Here is a 14,713-nt window from a genome sequence, read left to right on the forward strand (position 1 = left end):
GAGTGGAAACACTACCGCAGTAGGGCTGACTTTGCAGCCTGGGGGGGGCTGCTTGGTACTGTTACTTACTATTTTTATTCCGTCTTTAATTACAATTTCAGAAATGTGCAGTCATTTTTGACAAACCTGTACATTTGAGAATGTATTATTTATGTAGCTGACAACACAAAGAATCACTTTTCTATCTCTTCAAATGAGCAGCCTTGAGATGAAGGCAGGTGACCAGCTTGTGAGAGATTTGGCATGTGTTGCATGGAACCCTTTTCCTCTGCTAGTACGGCCATATGCCCCTAAGCTTCCCTGTACCCCCACTTCCTCACGAGCACGCTCCTCTCTGTGTGCCTCCACTCCCACCCCACTGTGACTCCCCTTGCAGATACTTCTGATAACTGACAGCAGCTGTGTTGATGAGCACAATGCGAGGGCCGAGGCAGCTCAGCTGGCCCCATTCCCCACTTGACACTGGTTTGACCTCTGGCTTGCGAGTCGTCCTCCCTGAAGGCTGCTCTGCCTATAGCCTGACGCAGTCTGTCTCTCCATCGCCTCTCCCCGCACACGTCGCTCCCGGCAACGGGTGCATCCTCAGGTCGTCCGGGTCAATTAAATTCAAATTGAGGATAAATGATTTGTAAATCATGTACAGATAAGGAGCTGGGTTGATGCTCAAACAGAGGAAGCACTGCTGCCTGCCAGTTGAGAAATATTCACACCAAGTTCCCCATGGATGCTTCATCAATATTTGCTTGCTTGTTGACTTTCATCCACCGACTCATGAGCAGACTTACAGTCTCTCATCGTGTGCATGGATCCATATTTACCCTCCATCCACGCCCTCATACGTGCCCCCATGTGTGCACAAGTGAAGCCAGTGTATCTATGAGTGAGCGTGAAAGGCTTGTAATAGCACTCCTCCCTCGAGGCACGGATGACACCATGGAAACCTAACAGAAGCCGATGGTGTGACAGAACTGTGTGTGTGTGTGGGAGGGGGGATCACTCCCCTTTGTCATTCAACTCCTTTACAACTTTACAAAATAGCCATTTAATTTGCTGCAGCGTCTGGGGTGTCTGAATCGTGCGGGCATCAATCACCATCATCACCAGGACCGTGGGCGCTGAGTCCCCTGGGCCTCCTTCACTGAACGGCCCTTCAGGCAGATCACCCTCTGTCACCTTATATGGGGCAGTTTCCCCTTCTGTGCCTTCTCTTGCTCCCCTATTCTTCTTTACACTCTGCAACTCCCTCATGAAAAAAATGCAGTAGAGAACCAGCGTGACCATTGACAGCATCATCTCGCTAGCTCTCAGCTGGTCATATTGAAAATCAAATGAAATGTCCATCTCACTGCAGAGGATGAGTCTAACAATGGTCTGTATTCCAATGGAGAAAAAAAAGATCAACAGGATTGATGCCTTGATTGATTTCCACAGTAGCTGTTTACATTATTATGAACTTCTCTGGGAGGCGACAGGAAATACTTTTGGAGATTTATCCCCACTCCTTCTATTCCTGTTGGTACAATTATGTACGTGCCGGTGATGGCCATGACTGATATCAATAAAAGAAGTGACGAAGATACATGCATGAATGAGATAATCCCCTGATGTAATCTGGCAGGTCTCTGTAGAGGTGGTCAGCGTGAATTACCCTTTGATTTTTAAATGTCAGAACGCAGTGATGGGTTTTAGTATTTGTGCGGAGGACGTAAATCTTTTGCCACAGCTGCAGCATTTTCTTTTTATTATTCTCTTGACTTTAATATATAATTTTTGTGGCTGAATGCGACTGACGTTTCAGCCAAGACATCACAACTCAAACTACAACAAACCAACCACAGATAGAACCATTAAAGTGTGACAAACTGGGAACCAATTACAACATTCATTTAAAGCTGACGGGATAACAGACGGACTTAGAAATAAGATGAGTCAACAACTTTTGTCACAATGATAAAAAATCTCTGGAGACTTCTGTTTGGCTGGATTCAGCATAGAGGATCTGAATAGATGAAGGCTGTCCTCTGGGCTTCAGTGATGAGCTATTCAGGCTCTTCAAGCTGCCAGATGTATTTGTCATGTCATGCTGTGTGTTGCCAGGTATTTTTCTCCTCTCTATAACTTTCCCCACCAATGTTTAATTAGCTCAAATTGACTTTAATTAGCATCTAGTAATTAATTTTGTTTTCTACAAATTATTTGTGTGAACCGTCCCAGTGGGTGGCCTGTTCATCTTGTTAGGGCTAATTAGCTGCAATTAACACACACTAATGAGAGGCTTTTTTCACTCCAAAACAAACAGTGCGCATCCTGCCAGATTCCTGCGCTGCAGCGAGCCTCTCTTGTGTGCTGGAGTGTTGCAGCCGGGCAGTGTACTGGGATGGGCTTAGAATCAACACCTCTAATGAACTTTGGATGCCTTCTGCCCCTTTTTCTTGTCACTTGCTGTTAATCTGCATTTTGCCAAAATAGATCAAATTTAAGAACTATGATATAAAATGCAAAATGAATACTTTTCATGCATTTTTATGTGGTTTAATTGTAAAAAAAATCTTTCAAATGACAAAAGATCATTATTATTATTGCACAATAGAGTTAATTGGAGATGTGTCCATACAGTCACCTGAGCTAGAGCCTGTTTACACCTGCGATTAGCAACTTGGATGAAAATCACAGCAGTATATTACTGCTGATCATATGTGTCTACCAGTCAACTTCTGACAATGTATATTCCACCGGAAGGTTAGAGGGCTCCAGTCCAGATGCGCTGATTATTTCACATCTGCAATATTTGTTCATGAAAGAAGCTTAAAGTTTGATATAAAACATGATATACAAACATAAAAGGACTCTTTCGATTGCAGAGGACAAAATTTATTTTGGAGTATAGCAGAAGAACAACAAAAGCCAACTGAACTTGTATGAACGAGACCTGGATGACAGAATTTGCATGGACTTGCATGCATGGATCTGTTAGTGCTGCTGTGTTAGAGGTGTGGTGCCATACTGTCCGAAAATAAAATGTCCATGGTATGTTTTCAACACTTACATTTATTAGCCCATTGAAAATTGTGATTAATTTGGAGTCAATAAAAATAGAATAAAAAACTGTGAATTGTTTCTCCAATATTGTTGAACAAAACCCTTCAATTCGTTTCACTACAAGACGACTTGCGGATCTATATTTTGTATTTATGAGGCCAAGAACAACAAAAAATCTGACGTGCACTGACGGGAGTTGAGATATCAGGCTCCGCCAGAGCTGGAAGGCTATATGGAAATGCGTTATCTCCATCCCCAGTGCGCCAACATGGCGCGATAAAATCTTGGACGGGACAGCCTATTGCCGCAGATTGTAGCCATTAGTGATTCTTGTCCTTTCAGACCCAGATGAGAAATAATGCTGGTGCACAACATTATGCGAAAAGATTGTGTTCAGCATGTTCATCTGTTCTCACTCCACATTACAGACAGCTGCTGATAAATGTTCATTCTCCACCGATGCAGTCGGTTTTTTCCCCCATGCATGCCTTTTCCATAGGAAATAAATTGTTGGCTTGATGTGATCATTGAACCTCATCAGGCTACCAGTGAGAGAGAAGCTGCTGAGAAACACAACGATTATAATGAGAACGTTGACGCCGGGTGCGTTCATTGTTTGTTTTTTTATTTCATATTAGTCATCTTTTCTCAAAAAACGCTTCTTAGCTTTTCAAGCTGTACATTTAACATCATTAAATGTAAAGTATAGAGCAAAGTTCCGGTCGTGTCTTTATTTTTCAAGCATCTTATTTTTATTGTATTTTATTATTATTATTTTAAAGGCGCATTAAGTCATATTTTTAGCCTTTTGGAACTGTTGGTCTTTTTGCTTTTCATACAGTAGAGACTGTTTTTTTTTATTTTATTATATTCGTGTTATTTTGGTTTTAGGCACCTTTAGTCAACGTGTGGTCCAGAGGAAAAAATAAAAGGCTGCTCATAGGTTTTCCCGGTTCTGACGTCACCGCTTTCTTAATAGGCAATAGGCTGAGCTTTACGAGGTGCGCTCATCGCAACGTCGCTCCGAGACCGTGAAGCTCGCCAGAGGAAAATGGAACGCAAGTAACGGGTCGCTCCTCTGGAGACACCTCGGGATAAATCGCGCCACAGTAAGCATCAAAGACTATTTTTTTTTTCCTGCGCGCTGATCATTTCGATGGGTCCCGCTATGATCCCGTAATTCTGTGTCAGAAATGCTGCTTTTTCAGCACTTCATCTGGAGCCGTTGGCCATATGTGGATTGTAAGAAAAAAAAAGAAAAGGGGGGAAGATGTAATTCTTAGTTAATTTGGATACACTGGATTTTCTGGATCATACTGAACCAACACCGAGCAGACGGGGCCGTTGGATCAACGAAAGTGTGCGTCCCACACTGAGCTGGGAATAACTCCGGACAATGATCCACTGTGCCAGCTGTGAAAAGCCTATCACCGATAGGTTCCTGTTCAAAGTTTTAGACAGACCGTGGCACATCAGATGCGTCCAGTGCTGCGAATGCAAGTGCACTTTGACAGAGAAGTGTTTCTCTCGAGAGGGGAAACTGTATTGTAAGAATGACTTCTTTAGGTAAGTATCCGAGGACAATTGCAAAAAAAAATCGTTTTATTTTTGTTCGTGTTTTTTTTTCAGAACAACAGCAAAAAAATAAAAAATACTTTTTTGAAAATAAAACTAAAAACAACAACACAGGCCAGGAATCATGCCATTTAATGGTACAAGTGTGACATAAAATACAATATAACGTCACATATAACCCTATGCTTGCAGGCCTTTCTTCTTTTATTCCATGTCATGCAATATTATTTACATTATTTATGTGACCTCCTCTCTCTCCTTTTTGAACAGGAGATTTGGCACCAAGTGCGACGGGTGCGCCCAGGGAATATTACCCAGCGATCTGGTCCGCAGGGCCAAGAGCAAAGTGTTTCACCTGAACTGTTTCACCTGCATGATGTGTAACAAACAGCTGTCCACCGGAGAGGAACTGTACATCCTGGACGAATTCAAATTTCTCTGTAAAGAGGACTATCAAAACAACAACGGGAAAGACACAATCCTCCTTTCAGGTGATCAGAGGCCCAGATTTATGTTTATAATGCTTAGTGTTATAGGGGTTATTATTTTAAAAATATTATAATTAATATATGAACTTCTATATGTATTATTATTATTATTATTATTATTATTATTATTATTATTGTTATTCTTATTATCAAAATCAGTTTATTAATTATTTATTTAATCCTTTCCTGACAAATCTATTTTTATTATGCCTTTCTAGCTTATCCTAATATATTTGAAATCTCTGATTCTGTACTGATATCGTGACCATATAGTCACGACGTGCAGCGACCCGAGTCTGTCCCCAGACTCTCAGGACCCGCAGGACGACGGGAAGGACTCGGAGACCGGACATTTATCCGATAAGGACGCGGCCAACAACGACAATGACGAGCAGAGCGCCGCCGGGAAACGACGCGGACCGAGGACCACCATAAAAGCCAAGCAGCTGGAGACCCTGAAAGCGGCCTTCGCGGCCACGCCGAAGCCCACGAGGCACATCCGGGAGGAGCTGTCACGGGAAACCGGCCTCAGCATGAGAGTCATTCAGGTGGGAAAAGAAAAAAGGGAACATTTCTGCGGGAAAAGCTATTGTATTTCAGGCCATTTGCGCCCCCCCCCCCCTTTGGGGCGTCTGTCTTTTACTGTTGCTCTGATTTATTTTTCCATTTTCTTCATCTTGAGCTCCAAATCCATTTTTTCCTGTAACCTTTTCTCCCACTGCCCCATAAAACCTTTAAAAGCAGAACGAGCTGTCCATGGCGGACTGGCGCGTTCTGGACATCCAAACGCATTAAATGCTATGAGAGTGGAAGTGGGCTGAATAAATCATGCATTCACACACCCGATATTTGTGGGGGTTTTTTTTATTTTATTTTTTATTCAGAATCTTTGTTCCATTTGAACAACCCATGGCTTCTAGCCCTGCGTCTGAGTTGGACCGCATAATTTCTCTCTGTCGTAAATTAAAAAAAAAAAAAATGTCACGGCCGCTACAGCAAAAACAAAAGAAGCGCAATGTAATAATTAAAGAAACGTTACATTTTGACTCAGCTTAGACATACTGAGGCCATGCCTGCGTTGAGCATCGATTCACTCGCCTGCTTACGTCATTCGTGCAGATCGAACGTGCTTCTCTCCTCTGTTCGTCCCTATAAGGTTTGGTTCCAGAACCGGAGGTCCAAAGAGAGACGCATGAAGCAGCTGAGCAGCCTGGGCGGCAGGAGACACATGTTCTTCCGCGGCCAGAGGAGGATGAGGGCGCTGGGGGAGAGACTGGAACCGGAGGATCTGGGACACTTCTCTTATTATGGAGGTGAGAAATGTCCTGATATTCAGTTTGGATGACGAGAGGCCTTTAAATAGCTTTTTGTGTAATCACACACTATATATATATATTCTGCTAATAAGATATTTTTTTTGGGCATATACAGACTATCCTGGTGAATACTACGGCTCAGGAGGGAATTATGAGTACTTTCAAGGCCCTCCACCTTCCCAGGCTCAGACCCCAGCAGACTTGGGATTCGTGTCCTCTTCTATCCCTGCCGGGACCCCTTTAGGAATCATAGACCACCACCACCATCACCACCATCCAGGCCCCCACTGTCCCGGGGAGCTGCAGTGTTTCTCTGATGCCGTACCCCATCATCCTGCGGACTCTCCCAGTCCGGAGCCTCATGTACCGGGATCAGTGCACAGCATCTCCAGTGAGATATGTGGCCCAGGCACACCTTACACCACGGTGTCACTCAGCGACAACGGCTACACCAACCAGCTGTCACAGCCCTCCTCAGAAATGAGCGAAGGCACCGTCTGGTAGCTGAGCCCAGGATGAACAATGCACACCTGCATTTTGAAGGCAAAATTTAATTTAATTGTATTTAATTGTATTTATTTATTTATTTATTTATTTGTGTATCTGTTTGTTTATTTATTGTTTACTGTTGAGCTCTATTTCACTTTTTGTAAATTGCTATATTTGTATGTTAGTATAATTGTTTATTGACTAGCCAATCAATAATATTTAAAATAGTCCCTGTGAGTTCATCTCATGCAGTGTCGGGCCTCATCGATCAAGCAATAAACAAGCACATTTATTTGCCACGGAATTTCTTTTTTTGGGGGGGGGTTCTTCTACATTTTGTTATAATAGTCCTCAAAATGTTAATGTGAAGGTTTATAAAATGCTTTATAACCGCAGCATCCAGACTGCAGTTCATGCGTATAGAACAAGATTGTAAAATTTCAGCCCATGATTGTTATTTTCAGTACAATTGACCAAAAAATCTTGCTCAGGACTGTGGATATACTCTGGTTTTGTTTGTCTTTATTTGCCAGGAATTTGAGTTAGGATTTTTTTTCACAACCAACAAATGTTCGCCTTCAAATGGAAATCTTTATAAAGATTAAAACTATATATGTAAATTGATTTGACTTCATCACGACATGAGTTTGACTGTATATATAAAATAATGTACAACTGTACAGAGCAGTCAACTGTTTACTTGAAGCTCCATATCAGCGTTGCATAAAACCTCTCGATTCAGATTTACTACAAACAAATCAAACTTTTGTAGCTGTACAAATGTGATAACTCGCTGTGCTAGTTTCTTGTCATTAAAAACATAAATACGGATAAACTGTTGCCAAATAAATGCTCAACAAATTTCTGAATATTTACTTGTGAGATATGGTCTTTTTTCCCCCTCATAATCTGAATATATCGGTATTAACATTCATCATATATATACTTAATTGAAGTGACAACAAATTGACTAATTTGCAATGATTCTAAATATAAATCATTCAGTTTTTACGCATTGTAGAAGTTTGCCCTCCTTCTCTGGCTGCTGTTTGTTTCGTATACGATCTCCATTATTTTGTCACAGCTGAGCTATCCAACTATAATATTCTGAGCTATAGCCTTTTATAACCTGGGATTATGTAGCAAATGTTTCAACAAAGAGATTCTGATTATAATAGAGAATCTCTCCACAATTAAAGATTGCGGTGTTGCTGATTGTCAATGAAAAACAAAAACAAAGAAACAACCCAATATCAATATCATGTCGATGCAATGGTGATTAAAAGGAATAGCAATGAAAAATAAATACATTATTATTATACTGTACATACAAATATAGATGCAAACCTTAAAAACAGTCATATTCTGTTAATTAAAGCCTCTGTCTCAAAAGCTGAGATGTTTGGCGATGACGTTAAGATGTTAGTTAAACTAATCCCTGCTTGTCTGAACAAAATGCATTTGATTGGAAGAGATTTGGAAGTCAAACATGAGGCCAGCAAATCAATTGAAATCTATCTGACGGCGACTGTGCGACTCTGCAGGCTGTGGTTGATCTGTATATCTCTTTCTGTCACTGTAGAATTCATGTAATTGTTTCCAGATGTGTTTGCTATAAATCTTACTCCTAGGCCTGATGTTTTGTCTCGTACATTTTACTGATCCTCCTGAAGTGGCACGTCAAAAATTAGACGGCATGGCCTTGAGCTGGATGATTGATAATCTGTTGGGTAATTTTTAGACCGTTCACCAAAATCACAAATTGTGTTTGCTTACAGTAAGTTATGTCAACTGGTTAGAAATAGTGAGAAGAAAGCATAAAAGTTCACTATGTAAAGGCTTTTAAAGGCCTTTTTTTTTTAATTACTCCTACATCATGATTTAGGAGTGGACAAATTATAACTACTGTATTTTAGAGAACCGAGTCCATTACGGCACCTAAGTTTGAAATATAATAAAAAGGATTATAAAATGCATCCCGTTCTATGAGTTTTATGAGCCTGAACACCTAAAAGCTGAGAGAAGGAGGATCTTAAACATGAGAAAAGCAAATCTGGGATGCGAGTTAATTCAAACATTACAATAGGACGAACATTATGACTGGATAATGCTGCGTTGCAATTTGAGATAGAAATCCTTTTCATTTCTCATCTAAATCTTATTTGAATTGAGAGTTGGCCTTTTGTTTTTCATCGCTGTTTCCTTTAAGTCTCTTGCAGAATCTGGCCCAATTTGCTAATTTAACTCTTTCTTTTTCCTTTTTTTTTAAGCCCCAGGCTTGGTAGCTATACTTTCTGCATGAAAATCATTCACACATACAATTTTATAATCAATGCCCACAGTAATAGGATTCCTCTGGCCATAGGCAATTAATACGACTTTCTTTTTTTTTCTCTCCATGCGTTGATCTCAAAGCTACGAGACATTGGCTTCTCCTCATTTACATATTTATTGCATTGGACTCAAATCTGGCGAGTGATTGATGTGGAGCCTGCCTCCTGAATTTTTAGCAGTCCATTATTATGAAAGCGAGGGAGTGGGGCTACAGCATGTCAGTGTACTCTTGATTAAAGTTGAAGAGGACGGATTTTTTGAGAGTTCCCCGCCTACTTTATTTTCCTAATCAGTGAGGCCAAGTGCTGAGAAGATTACTGCATGTTATAAATATTGACAAGTCATTCACTCACAAAAGCAAGAGCAGATATACTCGTTAAGATTTTAATCAACCTTTCACTAGCTGTTAATTCTTTGGGGATTATGATGACAATAAATGTTGCATTTAAGTCAGGATCACTTTGAGTTTTCTATCCCAGCAAGGTTTGATATTATTACAGTTTGTCATGCATAAAAATAAAAAATAATCTGAAACAGCTTTCCACACAAGCTTCATGGTGACCTCCTACACACTGTCATGGATGTTAACCATTAGTGAAGGACCCCAAAAACAACACACAGAAGAAATCTCCTCTGATCACGTTGGATTTTACACACTGCCACACATCAGCCTGAATTCCATCACGTCGCTTTGTGCTCTTTGTAGGAGCCCAGAGACAAAGACAAAGACAAAGACGCAACAGTGACGCAGCTTGTCATATTTCCAATCAAGCTTGATGATGTTCGAGTACATAGAAGGTTTTCTTTGGAAGACGCATGCATGCATATATGTGTGTAATGGGGTGGAGGCAAGGGCGGAGGGGGTGGGTGCCATATTGGATACGGTATGTCTGCCGAGGCCACGCCTCCTCCCTCTGCTCCAAGAACTAGTATTTGATCAAGCAGAGCAAAGCAAAAGCCGCCTTCTTCATTTAATTCTGAGCTTCAAGCAGCACATTTTTACAGCATTAAAGAGACACATTTGGTCCAGTGGCTAAACTGAGACTGAACACCTACAGAGTTTCATTAGAATTACATCCAGCTGTAATGTAAGTGATGTCTCAGCCTAAGCGATGCAAGGTAATGCCATTAGCAGGTCATTCGATCCCACGGCTCTGATCAACATTACTCCACCTCCCATTCAAACTGTCTATTGTCTCAGAATGCATCAGTACAATTTAAATGTTGGGCAGCGGTGTTATCAAATGGCTCGTCTGTATGCTGTTTTGTCAAGCCAGTGATTTCCCTGGTTGGCTGGCTTTCTCCTTCAGAGCCAGAGGACGCTGGTCGCAAATAAATCCATCCACAGGCCCCATGACAAACAGTGAACCACCATTTCCACAGGGAGTCGGGTTTTCCACGCTCCACTGATAGGCGTCTAATGCATGCATTTTAATGTGGTACATACACTTTTCAAAATAGGCCAGGGGTGGGCTAATGCTGGCATTCAGCTAAACCCTGAGTTAGCAAAACTGCATACTACAATTTATACGATGCATTCGTGTTCTGCAGACCACATTTTCCTGAGTGTGAAGGCTCGAGGCTTGAGACCACTAGTTTTAGCAGTTTACTTATCTTGATGGTTTTCATTTACTTTCTCCTACTACACTTTCAAATTTGATCTAATGTTTAAAAATTACAAAGTACACAATTACTGCTCTTTCCTTCCAAGTAAGTAGGTAGGTAAGTAATTTAATGAATATCATCCTGAGTTGCTGCAGATTAATTGCTGTTTTGGGTTTGTAAAATATGCAAATACTGTATCTAAATTTGAGATTTAATTGTGGTTGTATGGTTCTGATCTCCACTTTAAAAGGCTTTGGAATCTTTGGAACCCAGTGTTGCATGTCTGTCGGCAAAATTCACTTGCTAAAGAATATTCTGAGAATTTGAGCACTCCATGCAGACAACATGTTGATGTTTGTCATTAATTTTTTTGCACATTCAATGTTCCGTAACGCACAAACAGACGTTTAAAGACGCTCTACTTCCACTGGCTGCAAGGGTTAACATGTGAATGGAATTTAAGATGCTTTTATCAAGCTGGTTTTACTGCTTACAGTCAAACAGCAGCTCAGCCCGTTTTGTCTAAGACAGGAATTGGGTTTATTTGGTTTTGCAGTTATTAATAAATTCACACTCGACCATCGCTTCTCCTGATAGACTCTACAGATGGGCATGGAAATCTGAAGTTTATGGCCGCAACATGCCTAATATATTTTTATAGAGATTCCTCAACAGCGACGTCTGGCTAGCCTGGCCTTACCCGCTCCATCAACATGGTACATGGACCTGTCATTGCCTCCAACATTACTCTGCCAATCAATGGCCTGCAGTAATAATTGTGATATATGACCAAAGATGTAGCACCTTAGCTGCTGACCTTTCCCACAATCCCACACTGAGGTACATACACACTCGTTCACTCCTCCTTCTCCCCTTCTTCCACCAGTACTTATCTGGTCGGCAGAGGGAAGGAGGGGGGTGAGCGCCACTCCAGCTCCCCACACACCCCCATCCCTGCAACTCGACGTTAGCTCGATGTACTCGGCTTGCCACACTCCAGTGGCTCCATGAATGTTAATGCCGGGATGGGGAGGAGGGATGAAGGGGAGGGAGGCATACAGTGGTACAGGGACCAACTTCACCTGGTCTACAATGCACAGCAATAAGGAACGTTTTGCATGTTATAACTCATATTAGCTAAACTATGGTTGTATCTTATTAGGCTATACTTGACGGTGTACGGTATTAGAAGATCAAGACTCCATGTCAATGGTTATACAACAACACTGAAATTTGTTTTCCTTTGGAGATGAAACGTCCTGCTTAAACTGTACATTGAAGTTAAATGAAGATGCCTTCTCATGCTGCTGCCCTCCTCTACTGTCTGCAGCAGGCTCATTCATCAGGCCTTCGCTCTTTCATCCCGGCATACAGCGAGTCAGCCGATGTTTACCGAGCTCTGACAGAATAAGAATGTACGCATTACGTGGCGATGATCACAGGGTGTTGTAATCTTTGACCCTTGTGGCACGTTTCAAATGCAGATTGAAGATTAAGCCTTTCATGCAGCTGGCTGACAGGCTGCCTTCCCCCCCCGGAGAGATTTGCTGCCTGGCTACGACTCTGCAGGCCGGCCTCCTTGCATAAAAGAGACAATACATCATTCCTTTTTTTTTTTCGTGACGTATGGTTGAAAATTGTTTTGCAGAAATCCACATCATTAGGTTTATTTAAGCCTATCAAACACTCTTCATCTTTACAGCCTTGAAAGGTATGGGGAAATCTCAGCACCACAATCCTAAAATCTATATGCAAACAAAAACCATTAGTGTGACAATAAAGTTTTACCTCCCATCTTAATCCCAGCTAGATGCATGCTCATATATAATGTGACCAAATAATGATCTCATCAAATGATTTGATTTTAGAACTTCTTTTTTTCCAGTAATGCATGGGCAGGGGGATTTATGGTTGAAAATCACATGTGCACAGCTCAGTTGCATTTTTTAATACACCAATGAAGATTGTATTTTAGAGAAGTGTTGATTAGAGGGTTTGAAAACATGCATAAATACCTCATATTTTTTAAACTGTTTCTAGGTAGTTTTCTATCTTAGTGTATGTTAAATGCAAATTAAATCCTGATAATTGATGTGTGGTAAAAAAAAAAAAAAACATGCTAAAGCATAGCGACTGCTTAAACCATTTTAGTGCATTAAAGTAAACTTGCATTTAGTTCAAGCGTTAATATACCAGAGGCATACAGCACAGTTCATTGTGTACATATCGTAAAATAACAGCGGTGTACTTTTCTACAAGTGTGTAAATTAATGTTAATACACCTGACAAGTGATTTTAATAATTTTGGGAACTCTCAATATAAAAATGCACTTTAACATGGTTAGAGAAATGTATACATGGTCATGAAATATTGACTTAATTATTCAACAATTCATATGCTGTAGTGTAGTTTAGGTACTATAACTACAGTCCATTGTAATACTTTTATTTCAGGTTATGGGACTGAAAATATCCTGGAGGGAACCGTTAGATCACGAGCATTCTGCATTACAGTCGCAGGCTGATCCAGACTTTCCTTTAGTCAAGACAATCTGCCGACAGCTTATCAGAATATAAGACACATATGAAGAGTGTCTTAGTGTGACTGGCCCACTATGCACTTTCCAGAATGTCTGAAATATAAGAAGGCAGGCAGGCGGAGATGAGATGAGCTCTTGGAAAGCCTCAGCCTGGAGAGAATGAGAACAGCTGGGACTTGGCTCTCCCTCTGTTACGGTCTTCTCTTTGTCACGGGCAAAAGACTCTTGTTTTCAGGCAGTAATCAGACAGCCCTAGGGCTCTGTAAAGACCCTGTTCCCTTTTCATATCAACTGTTGCATACACCCCACTAATTGGAATCTCGCAACTGGGTCACAGGCATTGTCTCTCAAGTGCCGTCAAGTCATTGAAACACGCGAATGTGGAATTATGGCTGCCTCAGATGCACGATTGAGTCTAGTCTCTTTGCTATCTTAATGCCTCAATTTCAATCTCATCACCGATACCGATTTTCCTTCTTTTCTCCATTTATATTTTTTGCTCTACTCTCCCTTCTGCTCTGCTTCAAACCAGCCTTCTTTGGGGCATGGCAGTCTGACAATCTGAAGTTACTTCCCTTTTTTTTTTATAACCTCTAAAAAAGTACATATTGTACTTCTTTTGATCAGCTCAGGAAACTTCATGTATTCTATATTGAAAATCCATACTGCACAGAGTGAAAAAATGGTCTCAAGTTGCACCAAACACATGAAGAGCAGAGAAAAATCCTGATTCTGCATTTTGTCATAAGTGAAAGACAAATTAACCAGCCTGGCATGCCACCACAAATGAGCAAAACCCTCCGGGAGACCAGAGACAAGCGAGGCACATTTCCAATTATGCCCCCAAATGACTAATTTTCTTTTTTAGCCTGCTATAATTGTGGTGGGTATTGGGTGCATGCAACTCAATTTGTCTTACATATTTGTTGGTTGGATGGTAAAAGAGTTAGCAGAGCCAAAGGGGTTGATAACGAATAACAAATTAGACACAATAATAAAAAGGATGCGATAGATCTCTCAATAATTGTTTGATCTGCTTATATCCCCCTTAATACTGTTGAAGTTTAAAAGCCAGGAAGTAAATGCCACTTTAATCATCTGTGGATTGAGGACTGGATGAGGACTTTTAACGTAGTCAGAAAAAGCGTCTCCAGAGTCACGGACTTTGTTCTCTCCGCTGAAATGAATGTGGCTTTGAGTAAAGTTATTTGTCCCAAGAATTATATATAAAAACTACTAAATTGGGATATCAGAATACCACAGTTTTACAAGGTGGAGTTTTTGCATTACTTATTATTATTTTTTTAATATAAAACACATCACCGTA

The 14,713-nt window shown here is 40.8% G+C and overlaps 1 protein-coding gene across 1 annotated transcript; it reads left to right on the forward strand.

Moving 5' to 3' along the window:
- The first annotated feature begins 4,435 nt into the window (after positions 1 to 4,435).
- LOC137900655 (LIM/homeobox protein Lhx1-like) lies at positions 4,436 to 6,922 on the forward strand. Its single transcript, XM_068744779.1, has 5 exons — positions 4,436 to 4,605; positions 4,885 to 5,105; positions 5,376 to 5,650; positions 6,259 to 6,415; positions 6,534 to 6,922. The coding sequence occupies exons 1-5, from the start codon at positions 4,436 to 4,438 to the stop codon at positions 6,920 to 6,922; spliced, it is 1,212 nt and encodes a 403-aa protein (XP_068600880.1).
- Positions 6,923 to 14,713: the final 7,791 nt, after the last annotated feature.

Source organism: Brachionichthys hirsutus, chromosome 10 (genome assembly GCF_040956055.1).
Source record: "Brachionichthys hirsutus isolate HB-005 chromosome 10, CSIRO-AGI_Bhir_v1, whole genome shotgun sequence".
Lineage (NCBI taxonomy): Eukaryota > Metazoa > Chordata > Actinopteri > Lophiiformes > Brachionichthyidae > Brachionichthys > Brachionichthys hirsutus.